The sequence below is a fragment of the Gavialis gangeticus genome, unplaced genomic scaffold (assembly GCF_001723915.1).
Source record: "Gavialis gangeticus isolate Ggan-Ray unplaced genomic scaffold, GavGan_comp1, whole genome shotgun sequence".
NCBI lineage: Eukaryota > Metazoa > Chordata > Crocodylia > Gavialidae > Gavialis > Gavialis gangeticus.
Genome location: NW_017729030.1, coordinates 50974837 through 50991166, shown reverse-complemented (window position 1 = coordinate 50991166; position 16330 = coordinate 50974837). Strand labels below are relative to the sequence as shown.

Here is a 16330-nt window from a genome sequence, read left to right as displayed (position 1 = left end):
AACCACAACTTTAAGGGAGAAGAGGATGTCAATGGTCAACAAAACACTGCTTCCAAAAATTCATTTGTATATACATGAAAACAGATCGTAAGAGAGAGGCAAAATTAGAGGAAAAGCAGCATTTTTAAAGCAGAATAAAGAGATTTCATACCTATTTTTCCCAATGTTTTAAATTGTTTTGCTTGCCAAAATATGGGTAAACTCTCGCAGTCCTTAGCCCCCAAAAGATGAAGTAGGATGATGTAACCATAGGCTATAGGAATCAATCTCAATACATTTTTGGTTAAAATAATTACTACTGTTGATGTTGGGCATAATATAGTAGGCCATTCCAATGGCCCCAATCAGTGTTGGGGCCCCATTACACTAGATGAAGTACGAGCACAGAGACGCATTTCTTCTCCCAAAGATTTTACCATCAATACCTTGTGGTGTTCTCTCTTTCTATTCCATTTTGTCCCAATACTGCATTTCCCTTTGTTACTCAAATAAAAGAGATGACAATTTGTTTAGTTCTTTTTTTTGTTCTAGGATCTCACAGACTAACACTGCTAACAATTTTGGGTTTTGCATTTTGGGTGGAGAATAACACTGCTAAACAGATATTTCTGAAAAGTCACAGTTCTACAAAACACAAACACACACCATTTTTTACTAATTAGCAGCTGTGAATGCTATTTTTGGTACTTTTTTATGCCTGCAAATGGGCTTACGTTACCTTTCCACAGCATTTAGCCTTGTCTATGATCTTCAAAGCAAACTCCTTTCCTGTGGCTCTAACAAGAAAAATAAGAGAAACATTAGTTAACTACCTGTTTCTGGTTATCTCTAAGAATATATGTCATCATAATATAATCTGTTCACCCTTGGGAACAGCTGACAAAACTGATGGCAGAACTGATTTCATTTTGCTTCTCTTTTTTGTCACTGACAGTCATGCCTGCTGTTGCCCTGACTACCACTACCTACTTCGCTTTGTTCATTAATCCCAGGACCGGAGTGGTGACTCACTCTAATAAGACCAAATATAATGTTATGCCACTGTATTAATGCCAGGTGCAAAATTTGCCCCAAACCGTCCACCTCAAATCGCACTGAATAAAGATAGGAAGATAGGACCAAAGCTTTGTTAGATGACTCATGTGTAGGGTAATCAGCAACAAGCTAAAAAACCTGGAACATGACAGCCTTTACGGAAAAGTCCCAAGGAATGTAGAAGTTCTATGGCAATTATTCTAAACTCTTAGAGGATTTAATAGGCACTTTTTCAGTTTTTTGGAACTACCATGTAAAATCCATTGCGACCAACATCTGTATAGAAATTTGACAGATTGGAAACAAATAAACAAACTAGTAGAGAGAGAGAGGTTGTCTGTTTTTAGTAAATGCTAAGGTAAGAGTTTTTACAAATGATTCTCCGTGGCAAAAAAGTATTGAAAGAAATGAAAAGCAAGAAGAATGACCTGTCTTTGGCCTCTTCTAGGAGTGAAACATTACTCCTCACAGTTATGAATGGCATTCTGTAAATATATTAAATACTATGAGAAATCTAGTAAGTCCATTATTACAACTATTGCCTTTTGTATTGCAACAGTACCTACAGGCCCTTGTGAGGATCACAGCCCTGTTGCAATGCAATGTATCTTGTACAAATACACATATTTGCTGTAAAAGCAGAATTCTCTACGTAACCTTAGGTACGCATTTTACATTTCTAACCATACTTTTTTGCTTCAGATACATCTAATCAAGAGTAGTGCCTCACAAATGGAGGCATTAATTCATGTATTAAAAGGCTCACAGTGAGCACTGCTGTAAGAGGATCTCTTCTTTGAAGGTGCAGCTGTGTCTGCTACGTTGTCATAGTTACAACCTGACCCAGCCTAGCACAGAAAAAGAAATTCTGTCTAGATGGCATTTGAGGAAGACTGTCTCCTTAAGCAGATCCATGTAGCCCTGTATAGCAGATACTGTATAATTCAACAAAACTGCTTACTACGCTACTCAAGTAATCTACCTAAAAGCATGCAAAAACATAATCAAATAAATAACTGTAAAATCCATTTAACTGTTCAACATTTTCACATGCTATGTTGTACAAGAATGGGAGAGCCCCATGAACACCTGCAAAGCTACCTCATTAACAGACTTCATATCCTGCTAAAACACTGTTTCCATATTAACCTTGACAATGGTTGTGGTGCTGGTGTGCTGATACCACTATCTAGCAGTCTGACCTGCACTATCAATGTTGCCTTGTATTCCCCATGTCCATTTGCCTGTATCCATCTGTGGTCTCTTAAAATCACTTGGATTGTAAGCCCTTTGGGACGGGGCCATCTTCTTATTCTGCGTGTGTAGCACCTAGTACAATGAGGTTCTGGTTTATAACTAGGGCTCCTGCGTGGTATAATAACAGGAACTGAAAGGTATTAATTAATGACAATCAGATTATGAGTATTCATGACTACCATTTCCTTCCCCTTTAGTATTACCAGCTACTGTGGTATATTTCTGATCCAATGGTTTCAACACCTCCAGTCACTGAAGGCAGCAGAGATGAAGGTCAAGCTCTATACAGAGCATGTTTTCAGCTAACTTCTAGATACTGTTTCCCTTTGTAACTAGAGGATGAAGATATTTTTGAAAATGTTATCCTACACCCTCAGATCTCAAAACATTTTACAGGAGCTGCTGAATCCATAGACAACAAATTCAATATAACCAGTTTACAGGTTGCATTAAGTGCACAAGTTTGAGCCTTTGCACCATAAAAGATTGTTACGTTTTATAACTTGGTTCTCCTACAAGTAGTTTTCTGCAAAATGAAATGGCTGAGAACATAATCTCTTTATAGCTATTACAAGAACTTTGTATTGTTTATTTGCATGAAGTCTCCCAAAAAGGAAAAGAGTGATTTCCACAGCGGACTAGTGAAAGCTTTTGGAAACCAGAGCTCCAGTTGTTCTTCAATTGCTTAGGAATTAAGATGTTAATGTTGAAAGACAGGATAAGCCTAAGTCCCAGCATGCTGTAATATGTGACAAAAGGTGCTTTGAAGTAGTAACTATGTACAGTGGGATCAAATTTAGTTGTCTGGTTTGCTTTAGGAAGTAATACCTCTAACTCCATACTCCTTAACACACAAGCCTTGGACATTTGTAAAACAGGCTCTGAAGAGTAAAAATAAAAGACAAAAAAATCACAATCTTATGAAGAGGAAAGGACTTCCTCTTATGAACATTTGCAACATAAACATTTAAAACTAATATTGTCAGTTGAGGGGAATCTTGTAACAAAAAGGAGGGATCTACAATTGTCAGATTTCATTTGCTATTTGCTTTTGCCAGCTTTTGTAAGGGAAGGCATTTCTATTTTTGTCTGGCTTGCTTATCTACAAGTGCTATTTTACTTGGTATTATTTCCTTTGCCCAAGGGACATTTGCTTTTGTAGATAAAGTGAAGCAGATATAAACTTCCAGGATGTAGATGCCTAGACTTTTGAACGTTGTTTTGAAAAGCAGAGAGAAATTTAGGTGAGCTAGCTTAGAAGAATGTATCTTCAAGTGGCAATGGCCTGCACTGAGATGAAAGGGTCTTACACAGTTTGGTGCACTGGCTCCCAGCACTTGCTCAGGCAATGGGGTGGAATTAGCTAGATAAGATTCCTGAGAAACTCCAGGATTGGTCACAGAGAGATAGGGATTATTACTTATGACAAGACACTTGAGTCCATGAAGAGAGGCAGAGAGGCTGAGCAGCAGTAGCCAGCCTGTTCTGACATCTGTGCTCATGAATCAGCAGAGGTATCTTTGAAAGATCTATCATGAGCGATTAAGACTATGATGAGACTTTATAATTTGTAATTAGATTCCTTTGCTCCAGGAATTTTTGGAGCTCCACACCTGCAGCTCCTCACTTGCAGAGGGGAAGCCCTGTGCTGGACTCTATGGGGAAGCAGGAGGTGGGACTCTCTCCACTCCTAGCAGAGTGCCGGGACCTGCACAGCAGGGAACGGGGGAAGCAGCTGGCTCCATTGCGGGGCTTCCCCCACTGTGAGTGCTGGAGCTGCAGGCTCAGGGAGCAGAGCTACAGGGATAAGGCAGGCTCTGCTCCCTCCCCCGCATGCAGTGCTGGCCAGAACCTCGCTTGTGCTGGGCACAAGTGCCCTGACCTCCCTGCCTGCTGCTGCTGCCAGGCCACAGGGGCTGCATGCCATTGGGGAAGTGTGTTGGGGTCCCTACACCCCGCACCCTCTCTCACACTCCACACACCCACACCCTACTCCGGTGAGCTCTGCACTCCCGCTGACCGTCTGGGGGGAAGAGTTCCTCCCAGCATGGAACAGAGTGCCCCTCCCCACTTTGTGGGACAACCAACCCAGTATGGTCCCGTTAAGGTGAAGGGGGCAGGGAGAACGGTTAATTCCTCCCTCCATCCCTTACCTGCAGCTGGGGTCTCTGAGCTCCAGGGGCCACCACTGCAGCCCCCGCCTCTCTGCTCCCTAGCAGACGGGCTGACCATGGCTGCGGTGGGGGAAGAGGGGAAGGAGGGAAGAGTTAACCCCCTCCCTGCCCACTTTGCCTTAATGGGGCCATGCCCGCCAATGTCTCTACTAGGACTGGTCCCTGCTCCATCTAGAGAGCGGAGGGCTGGGGTCAGCCTTGCGGCTGAAGCAGAGAGTCCCACCCAGCCCAGAGAGCATGCCGGGATGCTGGAGGTTTCTGGTTTATCTTGAACCAGCAAGAGGTCCTGGACAGACATTGCATAAACCAGTTTGAGCCAAATCAGTTAAGTCTGTTACTACATTCAACCAGGTCTATCTTAAACTGGTTTTGGCCATTTTGAAACTGGTTTATGTGCACTGAATGTCTGTTCTGTTACAGGTTTAAACCAGTTTCTGATCGCTGAAACTGGTTTATGTGTAATGTCTGTCCCTAGCCCATATGTTTAAGGCTCATCCTTCCTCCTTGATTAATGGAGAGGGAACCATGCACCACTTCAGGAGGAGGAGAAGTATTCCATAATTATTTTAAAATTTGTAAGTTTCAAGGGTAGAAAACTATGGAAATGTTAAATCAGTGAAGCAAGTTCATGATCCCATGTGAGCACAATCTTCTGCATCTGGATGAACACACTACTAAAGAACATTTTAATTCCTAAGATGTGAACTTCGCTATATTTAAAATATATAGCCACTATCACTTGAACTCAAAGGGGCCAGGAAAAGGGACAGGTGCTCAAGCCTGCTGGCTGAGGCCCGATCTGATAAGGCTGAATGGAAGTGGGAAAGTAAAAGAAGTGACCAGAAGTCCCGGCAAAGATTGGTGCTGAATCTTTACACATCATTTGTACTTGTATCTGCAAGGTAGGAGTCTGATAAAATTTCCATTTGTTGAAGGATAAGCAGATATCAGTAGCAGCCAAGATATCTTTCTTCTTTTACATCTCTATCTGTATAGCCGTCTCTTCTGCAATTCACCCCTTTGTCACCTCAAGTGAGCTATGAACTCTCTCTTTTTGGCATAAAAACACATGTTGAAGTAGGTGTAAAATTGAAAGCCTAATTGTTAACCAAAGTATCTGACTAGGAGCACATTACACCAGTGCTTTGTAATCTGTGTACCTGCCAGGTTTAAGGTGCTGTTTTTGATCAATAAACCCCAACCCTGCCTACATGAGATACTCCCTGAACTCCTTCTATAAGAGGAGTTTGAGCTATATGAGGATGCTTCAACTTTGGGGAAAGAAGTTTTACTTCAGGCATTAATTTTGCAGAGCTAGATATAATACAGTCTCATTATGACAAGCCCCATTTATAGAAAAACCTTGCTTTAAATAATCCTAGCCGGGGGAACCATTTTTTTTTCATTCTTTAGATGCAGCAAATTGACTAACCTTATTATACTGACCACCCTCTTTTAATGAACTTTTTTTACCATCCCATGGAGATTTGTCACAGTGAGGTTGTACTGTATTCAATACACTGCTGCAGGGATTAGTTGTTTATAACTGTGATACAGTAAAGCCTGGTACTAGATTTGTTTTTCTGTTGTCATCTATGTTGTTCAATTATTGTCAAAGACATGTAAAGATTACTTATTTTCACTTCTCTTCTCTCCCCTCAATCGTTGTTAGCTCTCAATAAGCCAAATTTTATCTAGTTCATTTTATTTTTATATTGTTTCATGGGTTCTTGTAAATATTCATTGTTTTCTTGTACATATTATGTATATACATACACATACATTTCTTATCTACGTAACTTCATCTACGTATAAAAATACACTCTTCTTAAAAATATTACTACACATTCAATGTTTAACTTGGTGAAATAAACAGCACTAAACAAGCAGTTAACAGATTTAACAAAATAAATAGCTTCCCTGCTCACCGTTCAACACACTCTTTTACTACAGCAAAATTGCCATCTCCAATCACCTTTCCCACTTTATATTTCTCAAGAATAGTGGAAGAGCTTGAGAATTTATTTCCATTCACACCTGCAGGAAAACAAGGGAGATGATAAAAAGGTGAAGTGAGATGTCAGTGATGTTGTACATCCCCACAGACTCCAAGAATTCAATGTAAATATATTCTGAGACAAAATACGAACTAAAAAACCACCTCTTTTCTTTGCTTGTTTTTATTTCAAAACAGAAAATTGAACAAGGAAAGCTAATATTCTAAACAGCAAGACCTTCTTGTCCTATCTAATGTTAAGGGAAATATGTTATTATTTTATGATGACAGACTAAAAGATAGTTATAACATCTAACTGCAGCTGTGTTTCTGCCTTAATAACTTTCAATTTAAAGAGCTTTCTTTTCCCTTTTTAAATTTCCCTTTTTTTTTAAATTACCATTTTTCTTGCATGTAAAGAATGTATGTAGTGCAGTTACAAAACATTTGGAAATTGTCTAAGTAAAAATTTTCTTTAACTAGCAAGGAATATTTTCAAATGACTAATGAAGTATATCACAGTTCTTCCTCGGGAAATTCTTACTTCATAAAAATAATTAACCCAACTCTTTTTTCCACTTTGTTTAGGATAGACAGTGAAACTCTTAGCCAAGCCATCTGCAAGGCTTTTTCCATGAAGCTACAAAATATCCAAACAAATACTGAAGACTGAGATTGTAATACTTTCATCATGTATTCCAGGAGCACTCAAGAAACCAGGTTGGTCTTATATATGCTATCTATAGGATTTATCTTCACTGATGCTTTCATTAAGGAAACAACTTGCTAGCACTTCTTCCTGAGAGTTTTATAAATGGGCAGTGGCAAGTTCCATCTACTGAACTTTTTAAAGTTTCCTTGACCACACTGTTATAACAAGTAGCAGAAGTACAGTTTCATTACTATTCTGGTAAATGCTGTAACCTGCAAAGCTAATGACACAGTAAAGCTGTTGCTAGAGATAGCACTGCTGCTTGAGAATAAGGAGGTGATTATAAATATGAATGAGTAACCTCTAAAGAAAATTTGATAAAAAGTCTGGCATGTTGGCAGGCTCAATAGGGGAAGTTAGTTCCTTAGTAATATAGAGGCTTCTTTTTATAAGGTGTCCTTGATCTTTAAGCCAATACATTAAAAGAAAATCAGAACCACCTTTTATGTATATTAACTTATAAAAAGTGCATCAAGAAGATATTGTTATTACAATAAGCACTTATGTTAGGACTTGTAACTCACAGTACCCAGGCAGTAATTAAGAGGACTGTGTAGGTTACAACACTCTCTGAGAAGCAAAACCTTTTCCATGATCCAAAACAGCTCCACAAAAGAGTAATTAATGGTCAGGGCATATTTTAAGATTGTCTCACCCAGATGAGGAACTATGTTCAGGGGCTTTCCTAGATGTAAAGTCCAGGGGATGAGTCAAATTGTTTTGAGCACTGAGATTCTAGGGGAAACTAAGAGAGAAAGAGACTTAAGACCACTGCCTCTTTGCAGTGCAGTGCATCCACAAAAGGGATCTTTTATCATGTCTATTCCAGGAAACAGTACTTGGGTACTTTTTGTAAATGACTCAGCATCACTAATTCATATTCCAATAAAAAACTGACCTACAAACCACCAAAAGTATTACCATTTGACAAAGAGACAATTTTGTTTATAATCAAATCTTAAATCATGTACAGACATTCAGGTTCTCTTGGGAGAGCTGCTGCTCCTAGGACAGTGGACAGATGTTCAGAACTTTTTTCCCAGAGCAAAAATGGCTGCTCCAGGAAAAACAATAACCTGGGAACAATCAGGGTTCATGTTCTCTCTCTTTACAGTCCTGATAAAGCAAGTACAGTAGTGTCTTCTTCAAGACACTAGTTAAATTGTCAAATATCTAAGAACAGAATTTAACACAGAGTTGCTAACATAGTTTCCTATCTCCAACCTAACAACTACAAACTTGTAAACAAAGATTTTGCAAAAAATGGTAGTAATTAGTGGTTTAAGCTCCTACCTTCGGGACTTTCACAATGGGGTATTTCAGGTACACCATTCACATTGGAAGAAGACCCACCATGAGGAAGAATCTACAAAAACAAGCAACAGACCGTTATTTCTGATAACGTTAGCATAGTAAATTTTAAAAAGCTACAAAAACTAGTAGAGGTGCACTGATACATTGGTCCCATATCAGATCGGTACTGATATGAGGAAAATTGAGAGCACTGGTAATCAGCCTTTTTGTCTGATGTGGCTGATATATGCCTCATGCAGATCAAGGCCCCCATGCCGAGGGAGGGAGTGGGAGTGGGGCAGGGGTAGGTGCTGCCCAGCTGGGATAGGGTGGGGCATGGGAGGGAGCTGCAGCTCATCCGGGGGGCGTGGCTCCTGCTGCTGCATGCAACCATGGGGGGCATATGCCCCCACATCTGCACATGGGGTGAGGCAGACTGCCACTGCAGGCTGGGGCCAGAGCTGTGCCAGGCTCTTTCCAGTGAGGGACTGGGCTGGGTTGTGCTTGGGGCAGGAAGTGGTGGCAATGCTAGGAGTGAGGGTTGTGGGGCTGCAGCCACCCCAAAATTTGCCACAGCCCTACTCCCAGTGCCACCGCTGCCCACCCTGAGTGCAGCTCACCCAGTCCCCCCATTGGGAAGAGCCTGGCGCAGCCCCCCTGCCCCAGCCCACCCTACTCCATGTGGAGATCTGGGGGGACACTCTCCTCGTGCCCTCGGGTGTGTGCAGCGGCAGGAGCCACCCACCCCATATCTCCCAGATGAGCTGAGGCTTCATCCTGTGCCCCACCCCACCTCAGCTGGGCAGCACCAGCCCCACTCCCACTCCCTCCCTCACTGTGAAGGCCTTGATCTGCCCCCCCTGCACACGCCTTCCCTCCTTCCATGCCAGCCCCCACAACAGATTTACTAGCTGGACCAAGCTGTTCTTCATGCTGTGGGGCCGCATATCAGAATCGGATTGGATTGGCTGATATGGCTCGTTTAAAATTGGCCATCAGTATTGGCCCAAAAATCTCTATCATATCAGTGCAACCCTAAAAACTAGTTCTATTCCCTTCCCTTTCATTTTCAAAATTTTTCTCCTCAAAGTTCCAGATTATTACTTTACATTAATGCATTCATATTGATCCAACTCTGAGGTCCCTATTAACATAAGTGGTTCCACTGATTTTACTGGGACTATTACAAGTGAGTGAAATTCTCTCCAGGTGCATAAAGTGAGATATGGTCACAAGGGAGTCAGAGCATGTGTATTCCCTCCTAATCACAAGAGATTAGATTGCTCAAAGGATAAGTAATGTAATACACAAACTTGTCACCTCAAAGCCACAGATTCAAACCCACCAATAAAAATGAACTATTACTCAAGCTGTGCATTGGCCCCTGTAGGTTCAGAGTCTCATTTAATATTCCACAATACCACCTCAGTTAGTAGTTTTACTTACTGAACCTCCCCACTGTCACTCTGATGCTTGATCTATTTAAATTAGTACTGAAACACATGGGAAAGAAATGCACAGAGACCTGAATTTGAGGCTCACTATAAACTGATGCAGAAAACTGTTCACAGTTTTGAGTGGAAACTTACTTTGTTATTACTAGCTTCTGTGCCTAAAAGGAGAATCTGGTCCTAGCAGTCTGCAGGTACTAAACTTCAGTTTATATAGAGCACTCTTCACCTTAATAGATTACTATTGAAGAAAAAAGCACCTAAAAGGGTCTTAAGCTGCTGTGCCTCTAAACAGTACAATGAAAGTTTTAATATCTGTATATTAATGTATAAAAATAATAGTGACAGAGAAAACAATTTTGAAACCAGTCACAGGTACAAAGTAAATATAGCACCATAAAAATGATTAGCTGGCCATAAAAAAGCCAACCAGCTACAGAGTTAGTGCTTGAAAGCATGTAACAACTCTATAGCTGGTTTTGATCCAGCTTTAATTTGAATGTGTGGCACGGCCCTCAAAGACGGGATGGACTGGGCTAGATAGACCATGGTCTGATCCAGTACGGCACTTATATTCTAATGTACTGGTACTCAAGTTAATTTTTACCTTCATGACTGGTTAAGGAGAGTTCTTTCTTCACACCATTCAACAGCATAAAAGCAATGCAGTTTTACTTTAACAAGGAAAATAAAAACCTTTATGTAGTGAATTAAAGGCAGTAAAACACAGCAAACACCATTTCTGTAGCAGAGTGCTGTTTCACATAGTTTTGCAAGACACTTTGAAGACTGGCATTATGAAACACAGACGTGTAATAGCACTGTCTTACTCCTTCACAGGACACTCCTCCCTGTTCCCTGGGGCTTCTGCCTGGTTCACATCTTGGGTTACACTACAGTACTTCTCAATACAAAGAATTAAAATGCATCTCTGCCTTAAGCTCAGTATCTGCTGAAACAAGGCTCTGCACAACACCAGGGAATGCAAGCAGATCACAGGCTCTGAGCCAGCACTGACTTACAATAGGCCTTCACGGTCTATGACACATTCGTTTATTTTTCCATGTTCATTTCAGTTTGTATCACCGGACTCCAAACTGGAGTAAAGGACTGCAGTAATTTATTGTCTTGTCTTCTGTTTGATTAAAATCTTTCATTGATGTTTTCATGGGGTAAATCTGATATAAATGGGATCCAGAAGTACCACGCTTGGTAGGTACACCATACAACAAGTACTCAGTGTATAAACATTTCCCTCAATATGATCAAGTAATTGCCTGGTGCATTACAATTGCTGAAGAACCACACTGACCTCATTCTTCTAGAGAGATTTAGGCCCTATCTACATGTTATACTTAAGGTGTGATTAACCAGTTAATCACACCTTAAGTGGTCACCGGGTCACACGTTCAGTCAATTAATGGCATGATAAAAAGAGGAAAAAGACAACATTATTTCACAAAATATATAAAATAGCTGTTTCCTATCATGCCATTAATTGAACATGTAGCCATGGGCCCTTATGACTGGGAGTCCCATCAGCTAATTGGAGCTCCCAGCTGGGGGGTCCCATGTGCACACTCAAGCCTGGGAGCTGCCAGCTCATGCTGGCTCCCAGCCTAGGGGCTGGCAGCCCCATCAACTGATGGGGTTCCCAGCCACAGGGGAGCTGCGTGCACTCCTACAGCTGGGATACCATGTCAGCTGTGGTCTCCCTGCCATGAGGAACCCTGGGAGACCCCTGCAGCTGGGAGCCCGGGTCAGCTGATGGGACTCCCAGCCACGGGAGCACATGGCACACCTCTGCAGCCAGAGCTCTGTCAGCTGAGAGAGCTACCAGCTGCAGGAGTTTGCTTCTCGCTGATGCAAGGGAACCTCAATCCTGGGCTCCCCCTGCACCGGCAATAAGGGGTAAAGGGTTCTAATGCGTGAGCCGCACAATCACACACCCTGCCACGTATGTGTGGCATGGCAGGAGGTGCGACAGTGTGGATGGTGCATTAGATCCCATCACGCCTTTGCCTGCATGTGTAGAGGGGTCCTTAGAGTAATTCATATGCAGAATTCTTATACCATTTATCACAGATATTGATGGACTTCATACTAATGGGCATGCTTATGATTTCTTCCAAACACAAACAGGTTAACTCTTTCTATCTGTTATATGTGAAGTGAAGGTGTTTAAATGCTATCTGAAGGCAGGAAGTAAAGGATTCCGCTTAGATGCTTCACTCTTTCTACTTTAGTAGGGGGTAAGCAACTGCATAAAAATTCTACTTCTAAACTTTCTTTTGCTAATATGAATAGATGGGAAGTTAAAATCTTGAAGAAGAGTGGCTTGCTTGATCCAGCAAATCACTAAACACACATGCTTAATTTTAAAATCATTAGTAGTCCCTTGAAATCAAAAGGACTTCCAAGTGGCTTAAGTGAGTTGATGGATCAGGGCCTTAATATATTTTATCTTAATCTTTTGGTTAATAAATTAAAATGTAACATAAACAAAAATTAAAACCCAGTTACGCTTAGTTGCATAATCAGGGTCCCTCAAAGCTGAAGTGTCTTTACTTACAGAAATTTGCAAAGTCAGGCTAAACTTTATGAGGAATCACATACAATGCAGGGGAAAACAAGTATGCTGACTAAATATATTTCCTAACCTGTGCTACTACTGTGATTTGAATAGCGTGGACTCGGAAAATATTTTGAATAAAAAAAGAAACTGAAAAATTTTGGCTGAACTAACTAGTTTGAGAGGCTTCCATTCTATCCTCTTAAAACAAAAAATGAAAAAAAACCCTCTCTAAATCTTGGCTGCTTTTCACAATCAGTACATTCAAAAGAGCACCAGGAAGTTAGAGACCAGGTTTAAAAATATTTTATTAAGTATGAGGCAACAAATGTATTCTTTCAGTAACTTCAGACCCTGTTTTCAAATAGGGTGTTACATTTTTAGGATGTAAACTCCATAGATATACTAGAACTAAGAGTAAATATGTACTTTAAGAGCTTTAGAGATCTGGGTCACTGAAGATGCATATAAAGCCAGCTAGAAAGGCTGTATTCTTCAACTAATCTTTCTAGAGAACAGAAAAAGCACTGTTGTACATGTTAAGTTTTCCTGCATCATCCAAGACACCATCATGATTTGTTTGATTGCCACATTGTGTCATGGATCAGCAAATCTCGCCCTCTGTTATAATGTAAAAATGATATACCTCACACATTACTCAGCAGTCTTCCATTTAGTGCTATTATATTTCACATCTACATTCACAGCCTGAAACAAAGCTTTTTCAGGCCCTCAAGAAATAAACCTCTAATGAAGAGATTCTTGACCATCTCTGGACTCAAGGCACCCCTTGTCAGATCAAGTTGCTCCTTTTTAGAGTCAAGACACTCTTCGGAAAGTGGGAGCTCTTAGTTTTCACTCATTTTTTAACTACAGAAAAATAATAGAGCCATTCTTCTGTAGCAAATAACTCAAACACCAGAATAGGTCAGAATGTTTTTGATAACTGTGGATTCATATTTGAAATATCTGGGTTTAACTTGTGAATTGTGTAAGTGTTTGCACACTTAACTGTACTAATATCATATTCTTGGCTGGTTTTGGTTTGCCTTGCGGCTGCTTGCCCATCACCACTACTACTGCAACCACCAGCCTGCTACAGCCACCAACTGCCACTGTTGCTTGCCCCACAAGTCCATTTTCCTAGGAGCTGTGGGGTACAGAACCATCCTGGAACCCTCAGTGTGTATGACAGCCCTGCACTAACCCATCTTCACAAAGCAGCAAATAATATTAACCTCCTTTCCATCATGTAACAAATATAGCCATTTATTTGTAATATGGCCTGATTCTGCAGTCTTTACTTTGGTTAAATTTCTAGTGACTGCAATATCACCACATAGGCTAAAATACAAATTTTACAGGATTGGGATCTTAATCATGCAAGTTAAAGTACTGTCCAACAATCCATGTTGGACTGAAAGAGTTTATCAAAAAATACCCTCTATTAAAAGATAAGCCATTCATTATAAGTCTCTCCCTGTAATTGACTTTCTGGCCCTGAAAACATTATTGCTACTGAATAAACAATGCTGAGAAGGCTGGGAAAACCTTGGGAAGAGAACACGCATTCTCTTTACTTTGTAGGAAAAGTAGCTGGCAGAGAATATGACGTAAAGCTAAGGATCTGTGATTAAGAAAGTAAAATAGCTATTGCAGTCAGTATATTTTCCTATTCTACTGCTCTGATGACTAGAATTACCATTCAAGTACTACCCCAATCTTTTGAATTTATTATCCAGCTTCTATCTCTAGTAAAATCCGCTGTCATTTGCCAGGTGCCTCACTCTTTAGGTCAAGACAATACTGGTATAACAAGGGAATTGTGTGTGCAGCTGCTCTTACTGCAAGCTCATTTCAATAAGTTGAAAATCAACCCTGATTTCTCTTTTTCAGACAAAGAGACATTGCAATAACTGGCTACAATGATCATGCAGCACCAAACAGCACTACCAGACCTGTTAACCTTTTTATCAAAGAATTAACAAGACATTTTTCTGCATAGAATATGAACTACCCTTAAGGAAGGGGAGTAATCAGTTACACAGCATTTGTGGGGATTAAACTGAACATTTTGGCTGCTTCTTTTTAAGCCACAGAAAAAAAAGTTAAAGGAAAAGTGAAAATGCAATGACTTGAATTACAGAAGAAACCGCTACCATATGACATGTTGATCATATGCAGATATAAAAGATAAGAAATTTCTTTTAACATCTTCCTAATTTTTAATGTTATTTTTAAAAAGTAAATGTACATATGTACTAGAAAAAGAGCAGCCTACACTTTAACTTTCCTAAACCTGGATCATATCTTGTGCCTTTTTTGTGAAAAATATCCTGCTACATTTTCTATATTTACACTTTCTCAAGGCTACGATCACTGTCACCTGCCAGACTATTGTTCCTTTTTACAAGTGCAGAGTGCAGGAAGCCAGCTTATGTGTGTAAGGGTGGTCTGCAACAGCTCTAGCAGCAAGAGACATCACCAAGAGACATCACCAGTGGGACATGACAAGGATTATAAAACCCCAAACTGAATTTTTCTCTCTCTCTCCTTTTCTTCTGTTTTTTGTTTTAGACTTGTCAAATCTAAAACCACAAAAATATTAACATTCTCTTAAAAACATCTGAGAGGATTCAGTTATAACCATGCCATAATAGTACTCTTATTATTTGTATGTTTATGTCTTTGAACCTCATATGTGCTTGCTGGACTATTTCCCAGAAAACAGACATGATTGTTGGGAATATATCCCAGGAACAATGTCATGACAGAATTCATTAACTCCTTTTTGGCACCAACCTGAAGATTTATTAGCTAACCTTACCGATGCCTCTGGTAATCGCATATAGCTGGGATCTACTTCTGAACAGGTGCATACTCATGGGATAAAGTGGGAAGTGGCTACTACTTTGATAAGTACTGTACAGTTTTAGGGATGAATGATTTATTTTTGCTGGCAGTTGGTACAAGCCTAGCATGACATGAAAATCCATTAATTTCAAGTATCAATTACAGTTTTAAAAAATGGAAAATTACTGTGGAATCTAATTGGCTGAAACTGACAGTAAAAGGGAGGAAGGACTTTTCCCTCTCCTTTAAAAATAGCCCTTAATGTTAGCTTGTTGCTGTCAGCTATTATCTCCATCTTGATAGTACTTAATAATAATCTACTAAAAGCAAGTAGTGTAGAAAAACTGGAGCAGTAATTACCTATAACTCTGCATTTGTAATTTCACTATAGTAAGGCAAAAAATTCTCTTAAGTGTAGGTGCAGACCAAACTGAATGGACAGCCTTAGTTTAAACAAAGCTGGTGTTGCAGTATACAACACCAGAGATTTTCAGAGCCAACTGCTATTGTTCTTACACATGAACGACAAAAGTATCCAGTGAAGTCCATATCAATCTAAGTCCATATATGGCAAAAGGCACAAGAACCTGGTGTAGCTCAGGATCATGGTCTCAAAGCAGAAGTAATACATTGCACTACTCAAGCCAAACAATTCAAAAAACATAATGGCATTTATCAAGACAATAAAATTTCTTTCTGGCAGACTCACCACAGAAGCCTGACAAAAACCAGAGCATATTCCAGTCAAAATATATACGGGATAGGCAAACTTTTCCAGCTACAGGCCAGAATGACCCACCCAATATCAGAGACGGGCAGGCCCTAGGACCAAGCAGCTGCCGCTGCTTGTCTCAACGGCTGCACGGAGAGAGCACCAAAGCCCCCTGCTGCCAAATGCTGCCAAAACCCCATGTCTGTGGGCTGGATCCAACAGTTCCACTGACCAGATCCCACCTGCAGGCCATAGGTCGCTAACTTCTGAAAAAG

The 16330-nt window shown here is 40.4% G+C and overlaps 1 protein-coding gene across 1 annotated transcript in view; it reads right to left on the bottom strand.

Annotated features, from left to right (window-relative positions):
- Window positions 1-16330, bottom strand: part of DCLK2 (doublecortin like kinase 2) — a gene marked incomplete at its 5' end in the record, with an annotated part of 189996 nt that overhangs the window by 41585 nt on the left and 132081 nt on the right. The window contains 3 exons of the mRNA XM_019521843.1: window positions 719-776; window positions 6395-6503; window positions 8468-8540. Coding sequence (XP_019377388.1) covers window positions 719-776; window positions 6395-6503; window positions 8468-8540 — 240 coding nt within the window. The remainder of the gene's footprint in view (window positions 1-718; window positions 777-6394; window positions 6504-8467; window positions 8541-16330) is intronic.